This window comes from Acomys minous, assembly GCF_964271855.1.
Source record: "Acomys minous genome assembly, chromosome: 3".
NCBI lineage: Eukaryota > Metazoa > Chordata > Mammalia > Rodentia > Muridae > Acomys > Acomys minous.
In genome coordinates, this window is record NC_140485.1 from 28476052 (window position 1) to 28489146 (window position 13095).

The window sequence follows — 13095 nt, forward strand, 5'->3', positions numbered from 1 at the left end:
AAAGCAAGGAGCAGACATTCTTGAGGACGAGTCTGTCTGTAGTCTGCCTCTGTTCAAGACTAGATCATTCTTGCTAGAGATACAATTAGTTTTTCAAAAAGAAGGTAGAGACTGCTTTTGAGGTTTGTTATACTATGTTGATTTTAAATCTGAATACTTGATTTTGATTCTTGACCCTAATTTTGCTTTTTATTTCATTCCCAATTGGACAACAGTTTTTCATGGTGATGTGTATTGTGTACGTCCTATTTGGTGTTCTCTGGCTGGCATGGTCTGCCTGCTACTGGAGAGATCTCCTGAGAATTCAGTTTTGGATTGGTGCTGTCATCTTTCTGGGAATGTTTGAGAAAGCTGTGTTTTATGCAGAATTTCAGAATATCCGATACAAAGGAGAATCTGGTATGTTTAAAAAGTGTCATTTTTAAAATTACCTTTGTTTATTTTGTGTACATGTGAGGGTCCATGTGCCATGGCTGTGGAGGTCAGAGAATAACTTGTGGGAATCCGTTCTCTTTTTCTGCTTGTGTGTTCTGGAGATTGAACTCAGGTTGCCAGGTTTGGCATCAGGGACCTTTATCTGCTGAACCATCTTATTAGACCCAAATTTGTGTCCGCCCCACTTTAAGGTTTATATCTTTAAAAAGTTATCTGTATATGTCAGCAGATGCAGGGCTATGTTCCATGCACATGAGTGCAGGTGCCTGTGGAGGCCAGAGGGGTCAGATCCCCGTGGAACCAGAGCTCTAGGCACTCACGGCTCACCACTCGGGTGGATGCTTCGCAAGAGCAGTACAGATTGTAACCGCTGAACTAGCCATCTCTCCAGCCCCAAATTTGCCATTTTTTGACGATGGACGAGATGCATGCCAACATGCATGTCAGCAGTGGTTACATAGGCCTGCCTTTCACTCACTTATTAAAACAATCAAAGCAGATTCACTGTCATTGCCACTCTTCCGCTTAATCCTGTATTTTAGGAGTACAGTGATACAAGTATGGTTTTGTTGAAACACACACAGAAAAGTGGCCCTTTATATTATTATATTTCTTAAATCCCATTTGTGGTTGATAGCCAAGGCACCACTACAAAAGAAAGAAAACAGTGCTAATTTCATTGTAAGATGCCACTGATTATAAGACACATAGAATGTTGTGCCTGTGTGCTTGGGGTGTATCTAAGACCCGATAAAATACAGTCATACCAAGAAAATGGGAAGTGCTTATGGTTTAATAAGGTTGACTGGTAATTACAATTTATTTGATATGGTAGTTTATTTAGATAGTTTTAGTTTTCTCTCAGACTGTTTGTTCATTAGTACTTACTGTTACATGATTTGCTAATAAACTCTTCCCTGGGTCTTTGGAAAGACTTGAAAACAGAGGAGGTAGAGTTGAACACTGTGCACTCTAGACTTTGTGCTAGGATGCATGTGTAACATCCTTTCCATGTGTGGCTGTATTTCAGTTTTTTAAAAATATGGTAGGGAAATTTTCTTGATACTATAAACTTTCTGTATAGGGTAAGATAGTCTGCCAAGGCTTTAGGGAAGTTAGAGAGAGTCGATGGGTTGAGCACACCCAGATTGCTGTGCGCACGACTGCGTTTATTAGTGATATTAGCTGTGTGCTTACAAAGCTGAACAAGAGCTGTGCTCTCTTTAGCAGGGCTGATACTTGTGCTCATTTTGAAAAGCGTGAGAGGATTGTGCATTGGGTGAAGCTGGAGTACAACGCTGTTTCTCTTTTTCCCATAGTCCAGGATGCCTTGGTCCTTGCAGAGCTGCTCTCAGCAGTAAAACGCTCATTGGCTCGAACCCTGGTCATCATAGTCAGTCTGGGATATGGTATAGTCAAGTGAGTATCTGCTTCCAAATGAAAATACTGATTAGATTGCTGACTGTGCTGGTTCTGAAAAGGATGATAAAAGAAGTAGTTGTGAGATAAGAAAAAATGTCTGACATTCTATTTTTCAACATCACAAATGCTACTTTTCATCTTCTTAAAAACTCACAGTGCAGGGGCTAGAGAGATGGCTCAGAGGTTAAGAGCACTGACTGCTCTTTAAAGGTCCTGAGTTCAATTCCCAGCAACAACATGGTGGCTCACAACCATCTGTAATGAGATCTGATGCCCTCTTCTGGCCTACAGGTATATACACAGGCAGAGCACTGTGTACATAATAAATAAATAGATCTTAAAAAACAACAAACCCCCCCGCCGCCAAAAGACCCTCACAGTGTATCTGTAGAAAAATCTGTAGTGAAACACATAATGTAGAAAAACCAGACTTTCACATTGAACTCAGTGACTATTTGAAAATGTCATATTTTAAAAATTACTTTATTTTGTTTATAGGTGTGTTGTTTGTGTGTCTGTGTATGTATGTATCACAGGTATTCCTGTTACCTGTAGAGGCCTGAAAAGGGCGCCTGGCTGGAACTGGGGTTCCATGTGGTGGTGAGCTGCCCTGACACTGCAGGGATTCAAACTCAGGGCTCTGCAAGATAGCAAGTCCTGTGAACAGCTGAGCATATCTCCATCCCGCAAATTAGAATTTCATTTTGTTTTGTTTTTGCTATTTTTGAGACAGGGTTTCTCTGTGTAGCTTGGCTCTCTGGGACTGGCTTTGTAGACCAGGCTGGCTTCGTACTCACAGAGGCCTGTCTTTACCTCCCTAAGTGCTGGGATTATAGATGTATGCCACTGCACCTGGTTAAATTAGATTTTTTTTTAATTGAAAGAATGTTCTTACTATAATTGTTTATATTTTTTAGTAAAAAAAGAAAGAAAAGAAATATTGAAGCATGCAGTACTGTAATCACTGCATAGCCCGTTGCTTCTTGCAGTGTATTCATCAAATTCTCTCTAAACTAAAAAATATCAAGTGCCTTCCATGTAGCAGGCACTCACTGTTCTAGTCCCCTGCTATACAACAAACAAAAGCTTGGGGGTTTACATTTGTGGAAGAATGGAAGTAACTTGAAGTAAATGAGTTAAATATTTAGTATATCAGTGAAGGGTACTGTAGCACACAGGAAAGGGTATGAGGAATGCCAGGCAGGATTGGAACTTGGAGCTGTAAATAGGGTGGCCCTGGAAAGCTTCACTTAGTGACAGCCAAGCAAAGATTTGAGGAAAGCGAGGGCACTCAGTTCACCTAGAAAAAGAGGTTATGAGGTGTGATTGGAAGGTGAGGCATGCTTTGAAGGCGGAGCCAATGGAGTTTCATGATGGGCACATGTGGGACGTGAAAGAGAAGAAGAGGAACTGAGGATGATGCCAACTGTTGGTATGCTCGAACGGCAGGAATTGCCATTTACTTTAGTCCAGAAAGATCAAGGAATCAGCTTGGCACAGTGGTAAGATTAGGCGGTGGGTTAGATAACTTCATGGGTAAGGCCAGAGAGTTATCAAGATGTAGGCATTACATAGATGATGACACTACACGTGGTTACCAAGGAAGTGAATGTGGAGAAAGGGTCAAGACGGTGTTTAGATCTCTTCTGTTATTTAGCTGTAGTGACATGAAGTAGAGTTAGCAGAGGAAATTAACGGTTGAAGGCAAGAGGCAAGCTGAAGACTGTGTTCCAAGGAGGCCTTCTTAGTTGATTCAGCTGATCGGATAGGTCAGATAAGATTGAGACTTAACTATTACATTTAATTAGTGAAGAGTATTAGTGACCCTAACAAGAACAATATGGGGAAGTGGTAGGGACAGAAGCTCTTTTGAATTAGAGGGAATTCAAGAGAGAGCAGGACTGGAGTGGTCCAAAGACATTAAGTAGAATAAAACATTAATGGTTAAAATTTTGTTTAAATAGTAAATGTCTTCTATATGTGATGAAGATTTCAAGATTTCTTAGACAATTCCCTACAATTATGGACCTTTTCCCAGCTAGAAATAGCCATATAAATTTATCTGGCTTAGGCAGATGTACTGTAATGAACCACCCAGTAGTTTTGTTAAAATATAGATTCTAGTGGAGTAGGATTTTAAATATTAAAGGTCCAAGGCTTTCCATCTTTGAATAGAGGTTGCTCAAAAATTTATACTTAGTTGGGTTTTGAGCTTGAGTTCATTTAGTGGACTACAGCACAAAATGTGATTGTGTGAAGGAATTGTTAACATTTTGAGATTTGCTAATGGTATTGTGGTTATGTTTTGTGGTAGATTTTGGTTTGAAGCAGGGGGCTATATGGCTCAGACCAGCCTTTGTAGGTGTACTTTTTAAAACCTATTTTAATGGGGGTTTTAATACCTCCACCCCCTTTCACCAACACCCCCAATACTGGGTAGGAGAGAAAGAAGATTAGTGGGGAGAGGGGTGGAGTTCTCTTTAGCTACCTTTGTTGAGTTCTTTGGGGCAATGCCAATCTCAGTCATCAGGATATCCAGCAGTACAGCAAACAGCAAACCAACCAGCAGCCTCCTTCTCTCTCCTCAAAATGTATATTTCTCTTTCTGACCATCTTCTCAAAGCATCCTCTCTGTCTCTGGGCTCTGGTATTTATACCCTCTCAGAGTCCTCTGAGTTTAAACTATCTCAGCTAGCAAAGACCATGCCCCACAAAGCCATTATAGTTAACAGCATGGATAAACTAAGGCAGCCCTATATCCCACACTTGGGATTAAAGCAAAATCATTTACATAACATAACAGGTTTTAAAGAAACCAAAACTTCCACTACAGGCCTTTAAGTCATGTTGAGATTACAGGCCTACACCTCCAAGCCTGGCTGTGTGTGTGTGTGTGTGTGTGTGTGTGTGTGTGTGTGTGTGTGTGTGTGTGTGTGTGTGATGCTTAATAAGATTATGTATGAAGGACAGTTTGTGAGGCTTGGTTTTCTCACCAACGGATTTTAAAGATTTATTGTGTATACAGTATTCTGCCTGCCTGTAACACCTACACACCAGAAGAGGGCACCAGATCTCATTATAGATGGTTGTGAGCCACCATGTAGTTGTGGGAATTGAACTCAGGACCTTTGGAAGAGGAGCCAGTGCTCTTAACCTCTGAGCCATCTCTCTAGCTCTCTTGTTTTGTTTTAAAGTCCTCATAAAAAAAAATACAGAGATTGTTATACTGTCTTTATATATAATATATGTTATATTCTTATAACACAATATATAATATGTTATATTATATATTGATATATTACATATAATATCTATTTTTATGTATTTTTTTTGTAGAAAGTATGAAAGGGTGAAAAGTGAGTGATATGTGCTTGGGGTGGAACTAGCCATAGATTGGTTATTGTTAACTCTGAATGATGGGGAAAAATAAAGACTGAATGATGGGCTTTTTTATTGGGGGTTTTATACTGTTGAATGTATCTAAATTTTCATATATATATGAATATAGTGTGTGTGTGTGTGTGTGTGTGTGTGTGTGTGTGTGTGTGTGTGTGTGTGTGTGTGTTATCCCTAAGCTCGTGCTCTGCGCTGTTTGCCACTGATGCTGTTATTTAGTATGTTGCTTGGCTTGCTGCTTCTGTGCTCAGTTGTCTCTGCTTCCTTTTTAGGCCTCGCCTGGGAGTCACTCTTCACAAGGTTGTGGTGGCAGGAGCTCTCTATCTTTTGTTCTCTGGCATGGAAGGAGTCCTCAGAGTCACAGGGGTCAGTACTGCTTAGACTGAATTACTTACTTTACTTTGTCCTCAGTCTGTTTTTGTGGTCAGTTACTGCCACGTTTCTATCTTGAGTCAGTAAGTGGGTGTCAATGGGCTGCTCTCCTGTCACCCATGGGTTCTGAGCTTCCTTTACTGGAATGAAGTGCTAGGGACCAGGAGGAGTGTTTCACACTTGAGGACTTTTTTTATTTAAGAGTGTTTGTATAGGCCCTGCTAGTTGAAATCCTTTGATCTAAACATCTGTTTAAAATCTCAAAACTTTTTGGATGTGGTGGACTTGGCATTTTGAATTAGGGATGCTCAGCTCATAACTCAGTTTTTCTAATCTCATCTATTAGAGCTTGGTAAACTTGTAATTTGTAATAGATACCTTCTGTCCACCTATCCTTTGATTGGAAATTATTTGATTCTCCCATTTAAGGGTTCATCTAATCAAAAACAACAGCTTTCTACTTACCCAGAAACTTAAGGTTTAAAAATTACGTTTTACACAATCCATTAACAAGTAAGGAAGAACTAGGCTTCCTGGTCCATTACAGTTATTTCATTTGTTAAAAAAGTCAGATTCTTCCTAATCAAAGTGTTAAGTTCTGTACCCTTGGCTTTGCCCTTAATGAAACTGAGTGGCATTTAGGTTTGCAACACTTCTCCTTCCACACACTACTTCATAATTGTGTATTTGTTTTCCAAGCCACACTGCCCTTGTGCCCTGTCCCATGTGTGCAATCTCTTCGGACATTTAGGGACTTTAACCAAAATCTGTCAATTTCACTTTCTCTCTTCTGCCATTGCTATAGTATATTTCTTACTCCTTGGCTCTGATAGTAAGCCTGGCCCTCTCTGCAATTGATGCCTGTATTATTTTATGGATATCCTTTAATAATTCTCTGGTGATTGGGTTGTTAGAACTGTATGCAAAGATTCTTAGATACAAGCTTGTAGAAACTAAGACTGCTGTTTTGGGGGAAAGATAATTTACTTATATTGTATTTTAGGGTAAACTATTATTAGTAAAATTTCATTGTTACTCTGAGATTAGTATATTAGTGATGCAATAATTATTTAAAATGTGAGAGGTATCTTTTTAGAATTTTAGTTTAAAAATAATTGTAGAAAATCAAGATGGGATGGAGTTATAAGCACGAGGACTTTTTGTGGTGTTTTTTCTGACATGGGAACTCTTTGGTTGTATCCTATAGCAGTTTCCTTGAATCATTTATAGCTGTGTGCTGTCTGCAGGCATATAAGGAAGGAGGAGTGTTTATTTGCCAAGTGCTGGCCCTTGTGCTTTTCTTTGGTTCATATGCAAACCCGTTCTAGCTAACTGTAAGTGCAGAGCCATGCGCTGGTTTCTTCTGCTGCCTCTGTTCATCTGTTTTCATCACCTCTTTTTCTTTGTCTGCAGGCCCAGACTGATCTTGCTTCCTTGGCCTTTATACCCTTGGCTTTCCTAGACACTGCCCTGTGCTGGTGGATATCCTTCTCACTGGCTTGTTTGATGGCCGTTCACTTTCTCCCCTTGGAGATGGGTTTTCATTAATCTTTTTGTTGATTTCTCTTTGATCTGGGAAATGGTTTATTTTGTGTGTTAATGGCCTGAGGGCTCAGGTAAGCAGTTTTGTTTTTGTTTTGTCATTCTTAAAATCACAGAATTTGGTTGCTAAGCACATGATAAAAGCTCTGCTTTCTCCTTTTGAAATGGGTATCTCACCTTGATTTGGGGTTTGTTGTTTGCTCGTCTCTCTTTGAATTACAATCATTGGCTCTTCTGGTTCTGCTTTCTTTTAGTCTCTACCAGTTATGAAATTCTTTGATGCCTGTGAAAAGAATTTGATCCCTGAAAATGTGTTTAGGAACGATTTAGGAGATTTGATCCTCCTAAATTTCTTAAGTAGGGTGAGCAGGTTTCAGCCCCAGGAAGGCTGAATTTCTTTTTTCACCTAGAAGCTGCCTATCACCCTTCAGAACAAACAAACGTTGATTCATTCACAAACCGATGGCAGAAACCGAACAGGTTTCTATTCCTGTTCCTTAAACATTTGTGTGGAATTTATCGTGGTAGGGGTATGTTAAATTTGGTTTGTCTTTATGTGTATGAGTATATGTGTGATTGTGCAGCATTTTTGTCCTGATTGTGGTGGTTTTAAAAAGCATTATATGAGCCCACACCTTTAATCCTAGCACTATGGTAGGCAGAAGCAGGCAGGTCTCTTGAGTTTGAAGCCAGCCTGGTCTACAGAGTGAGTTCCAGGACAGCTAGGGCTACATGGAGAGACCCTGTCTCAAAAAGACAAATAAACAAACAAAACATGATACGAACAAATTTGAGTAGATTGCTGTAGAGCAAAAATGACTGAAATTCAGGCGTCTGGCTCCAGATCACCATCTGCCAAGTCCTGTGATCCTTGAGTACTGAGAGAGTGAAAGGTGCTGTGGGCAGAGCAGTCAGTGAGAGCTCTTGTAGGTAAGCTCTAGCTCCCTTCATTTTTCTTATTTCTATTTTCCTTTTTAAGACTTAATTTTAGGATAACCATTGAATGTAACAAGAATAAATTAATAAAAAATTTAAAAAATTTAATTTTAAATTATGTGTAAGTATATACATTGTATACATGATTGCATTACCTGCATAGGCCAGAAAGGGGGTGCTGGGTCCCCTTGAGTTGGAGTTGCCAGCTGTTGTGAGCTACCTGATGCGAGAGTGCTGGGAACCTAACCCTGGTTGTCTGCCACAGCATTGTGTACTTTTAACTGCTGAGCTGTCTCTCCAGGCCTTTTATATTTTATTTTTAACATTTTATTTGTTGGGAGGTGCACGCCACAGTGCACATATGGAGGTCGGAGGACACTTTCCCAGAGAATTCTCTCCTTTGCCCTCGTGTGGCTTCTGGAGATGGAGCTCAGCTTATCGGGCTGGATTGCTGGGTGGCATGCGCCTCTCCCAGCCGAGCCTTCTCGTCGGCCCCAACTCCTTCATGTGTATGACTTCTCCGCTCACACTTGAGCGTGTGAGCAGGCATCCTCTGCAGTAGTCATCAGTCTTTTGTCTTTCCATGGGAGCTCCTGCTTGGGAATAGAGTTCTTAAAATAAAGCCTCACTGCTTTGCCTGGGTCTTCAGACAGTTGTTGGACGCTCTTAGCTCCTCGGGGACTGAGTGTAGAACTCTGGAAAGCTGTGCGCACAAGTGTGACTGATTAGCTACCATGGATTAACTGGACCAGATCAGGACAGAATTACCCACCTTAAATAGAAATGTTATTTTATCATTTCCGTGGGTTGCTTTTTTCGTCTTTTAAATTTTTTTTAGTAAGCCTATACCTTGTTTCTCTATATTTTTCCTCTTTATTTCTTCATTCCCATCCTCATAGTGTGTGTGTGTGTGTGTGTGTGTGTGTGTGTGTCTGTCTGTCTGTCTTATTGAAATACTCATTTTCTCATTAATAGTGGTAAGGTTGAGAATAAGTGAAAATATGAGCGATAAGGCCTCTGAGATCTGTAGCTTTACAAGGATCACCCTCGGTCCTCAGACCTGAGAATTAATTTACTTACCTGTTTGAAGTTTAATTCCTTGACTTGCAAACACATATTCATTAGCCTGACTCAAACAATGAAGCTATTAAAACTTCGGCGGAACGTCGTAAAGCTCTCTCTGTACCGGCACTTCACCAATACGCTTATCTTGGCAGTAGCAGGTAAGCTTGGATCCCACCCCCCCTGCCAAGACAGGGTCTCTCTGTGTAGCCTTGGCTGTCCTGGACTCACTTTGTAGATCAGGCTGGCCTCGAACTCAGAGATCCACCTGCCTCTGTCTCCCAGAGAGCTGGGATTACAGGTGTGTGTCACTACACCTAGCTGAGTTTGGAATTTTTTAAATGTTGCATCATGGTCTTATGATTTCTTTAGAACAGAAATTGTTTTCATCTTTTATTTAATTTTTTTCTTTGGTGTTTTGCCTACATATAGCTGTGCACTACATCTGTACCTATGCAGAGCCAAAAGAGGATGTCAGATCCTCTGGCATTAGAGTTGTGGACAGTTGTGAGCCACCATGCAGGTGCTGGCAACTGAACCTTTGTCCTCTGAAAAGCAGCCAGTGTTCTTTACTGCAAAGCCAGGGCAGTAAACCTTAGCTTGAGAGGGCCAGTGGTAGTTAAAGAAAGTGTTGTTTTTCATTCTAGGAAAGTAGTTAGGACAGTTCAGAGTCTCTTAAGAATTTATGATCTTTTTTTTTTTTTAAATTAGGAGTGGGGGAGACAGCTCAGCTCCATCACTTGCTCTGTAGGTATAAGGTCAGCAGTTCAGACCCCTGGTCTCCGTGTGGAAAGGCCAGGAGCAGTTAGGGAGGTGGCTTCATAGAGTGCTTGCCATACGAGCAGGAAGACCTCGGTTCAGCTCCCCAGGACCATGCGAAAGCCAGCCACGGTGGCTTGTTCAGGAAATCCTAAAGCCAGGAAGGTGGGAACAGGAGAGCCCGTGGAGCTCACCGGGCATTCAGTCTCCCCAAGTTGGGGAACTTCAAGTCTAGCCTGTCAGTGAGCTCCAATTTCAGTGAGAGACACTTCCTCAAAAAATAAGGTGAAGAAGGAAACATTTATTCTAGTAATGTTGATAAAGAGCCATATATTCCATTAGCTATTGTTCTAATTCTTAAGGTTACTGAAGGAGCCAGATGATAAAGACAAAATTATTGCAAAACTGTATTTACAGAAAATGTTGGCAGCGGTAGTTTTTATAGTAGGTGCTTAATAAATTTATATGGAAAATAACTAAGTGATAGTAATGCTTTGGGGTCTGGAATATGGAGTTGCATCTATTCAGGATGAGTGAATGTAATTGGGGGTGTAAACTGCCATTCATGTTCTCACCAGGCTTTTCATTTCATGCTAGCGTCTATTGTGTTCATCATCTGGACAACCATGAAGTTCAGAATAGTAACTTGCCAGTCGGTAAGTTATAAACACATGCAGTTCTAAGTGTGATAATTGTGACCACTGTAGTTATGATTCTTCTAAGGTGTAAGAGTTCAAGGCTAGGTCTCTATTCCTCAGTAGTCTGTGCTGGCATGTTATGTGATATGCTGCTATTTACTTATAGGTCCTAGGGATTAAACCCAGCTCCTTATGCATTCTAGGCAGGAGCTTTACCACTAAGCCACACCCCCAGCCTCTATTGGTATGTTTTATATGCTTGTCATAGCAAAGAATTGTGTGGATGGTAAACACAGCCTGCCATATTGCAAGCTTGCCTTAACACAAAATCTCAGGAAGCGCTGAACATCATGTGGGAATGATGCTAATCAGAATAGAAGCTATGTTCTTTACATTTAAATAAATCTTATGGCCAATAGGATTTATGTGGAGAGAGACAGCTCTCTCTTTCTCTCTTTTGGTCATACTGATAAGTGACAACTGACAGTTATAAAATTAGCATTAGGGCCTGGCATGATGGCACATGCTTTTAATCTCAGCAAGGGGATTAGAAATTTAAACCTAAACCAGTTTTAGTGGTACACAACTTCAATCCCAGCAGATCTACTCCCAGATGTGGGAGGCAGAGACAGATAGATCTCTTGAGTTTAAGACCATCCTGGTTTAGATATATATACATATATGATATATGATATATATGTATATGTATAATTTTTATATGAAATTTAAAAGTTAGCAACCAAATATTACTTTTTTTGAGGATTCTGGGAGCTGTGACACTTTTTTTTCTGTTTTCTTTCTTTTTTTTTAATTTTTTTATTTTTTTAATTTTTTTTTTGAGACAGAGTTTCTCTGTGTAACAGTGCCTTGGCTGTCCTGAGCTTGATAGCCTCAAACTCACAGAGACCTGCCTGCCTCTGCCTCCCCAAGTGCTAGGATTACAGTTGTGCACCACCATGCCTGCCTGTCACTTTGACAAGTACTCTCTGCTGCTTGCTAGTGTCTTTGCTGTAGCCACAGTAAACATGACAAAGGAAGAAACTACTTTTTTCCCAAGTTAATAGCCCCAGTACTTGCCAGGTGCCTAGCACAGTACTTTTAATAAACACAGCTTGAATGTATAAATAAGAGACTTTGCTCTATACCAAGGGGTTGTGAACAGTGGTAATATACGTAAAGTGTTGTGCATTTCCTCCTTATTGCAGGACTGGCGGGAGCTGTGGGTGGATGATGCCATTTGGCGCTTACTGTTTTCCATGATCCTCTTTGTCATCATGATTCTCTGGCGACCATCAGCAAACAACCAGAGGTACTTGGTTACCTGCTACCAGAATGAGCATGCTGTCATAGGGGTGGGACATTAGGGGACAACGTCAGGTCTGTGTGGCGTAGTAGATACTGGCTAGCAACGCTCCTTCTGCTCTTTTCTGGCAGGGAGGGTTTTAGTGAATCTGCTTGGTTTCAGGAACTTCCAGAAGCTAATTTGAGTTGTTTGCCTTCATGTTGACTGAGCTTCCCTGCAAGATAGGATGTTTCAGTCCTTGAGGAAACTGTTCAACAGCACCCCTACTAAGTCCTCCTCACTTAACAGTTTTTAAATCATATATATTTTATTCATTTATTAGTTAATATCTGTTCTATCCTCACATATCTCAAATTCCCAAATATGATCCTGTAATCGCAAAGAACTTCTAGCCAGAGTTATTCAAGCTCCAGAGTCAGGGAGAAGAGCTCTGACAAGACTCTGCCCAGTCTACTGCTAATGTCAAACTTACCATTCCTGCCAGGTTTAGTGATTTACTAGGTAGACAGACCCACAAAGGTCACACTGCAAGTGTTAGGCTTGTGGCTAATGTTTGTTTCATTGAGAGCATTAAAGCTATCATAAGCCAAGAGAAGAGAGCGTGCTGAGTGTGCAGGGACCCAAACCAAAGCTCCTGGTTGTCGCTCTGCAGTGTCACAGGCAGTGCTACTTTTTTTTTGGCCAAATACATGGCTGCAGAGTATTGCAGCCTGAGAAACCTGAATCTTAGTCACCCAGAGGTTTTGTTGGGGTTCAATTACATACACCTGTGTGACTGATCTTACGCTATAACCCTTCCTGGCAGTCAGGCTAATATCTTTAGTTTCCATTTCCCAGCTAGGTCAGAGCTAACATGGATATTATTAGTTCTAATATGATATGGCCTGCAGTCCCCCTTTACACTGTTAGAGCCCAAGGGAAACAAAGATTCCCATCAAGCAGGGACCTTCTCGCTGAGTGGTGATGGCACACACCAGCACCCAGGGCCCGGCGTGGTGGCACATGTCTTTGATCCCAGCACTTGGGAGGCAGAGGCAGGCAAATCTCTGAGTTTGAAGCCAGTCTTGTCTACAGAGTGAGTCCAAGACAGCAGGGCTGTTACACAGAGAAACCCTGTCTCGAAAAGCTGTGCCTCCCTCCCCTCCGCCCCTCCCCACCAAACAACAACAACAACAAAACCCAAGACAAACCCAGCACTTAGGAGGCAGGGGCATGTGGATCTCTGAGTTA

At 41.1% G+C, this 13095-nt stretch overlaps 1 protein-coding gene across 2 annotated transcripts in view; it reads left to right on the forward strand.

Annotated features, from left to right (window-relative positions):
• Positions 1 to 13095, forward strand: part of TMEM87A (transmembrane protein 87A) — a 46655-nt gene that overhangs the window by 25276 nt on the left and 8284 nt on the right. Inside the window, exons 9-15 of one of the 2 annotated variants that reach the window (XM_084776360.1) lie at positions 216 to 399; positions 1755 to 1854; positions 5526 to 5619; positions 6431 to 6502; positions 9218 to 9326; positions 10522 to 10580; positions 11768 to 11871. In XM_084776360.1, the coding sequence (XP_084632486.1) occupies positions 216 to 399; positions 1755 to 1854; positions 5526 to 5619; positions 6431 to 6502; positions 9218 to 9326; positions 10522 to 10580; positions 11768 to 11871 (722 nt within the window). Of the gene's footprint in view, positions 1 to 215; positions 400 to 1754; positions 1855 to 5525; positions 5620 to 6430; positions 6503 to 7038; positions 7108 to 9217; positions 9327 to 10521; positions 10581 to 11767; positions 11872 to 13095 lie in introns of both variants that reach the window. The other variant, XM_084776361.1, reaches the window with a different exon arrangement.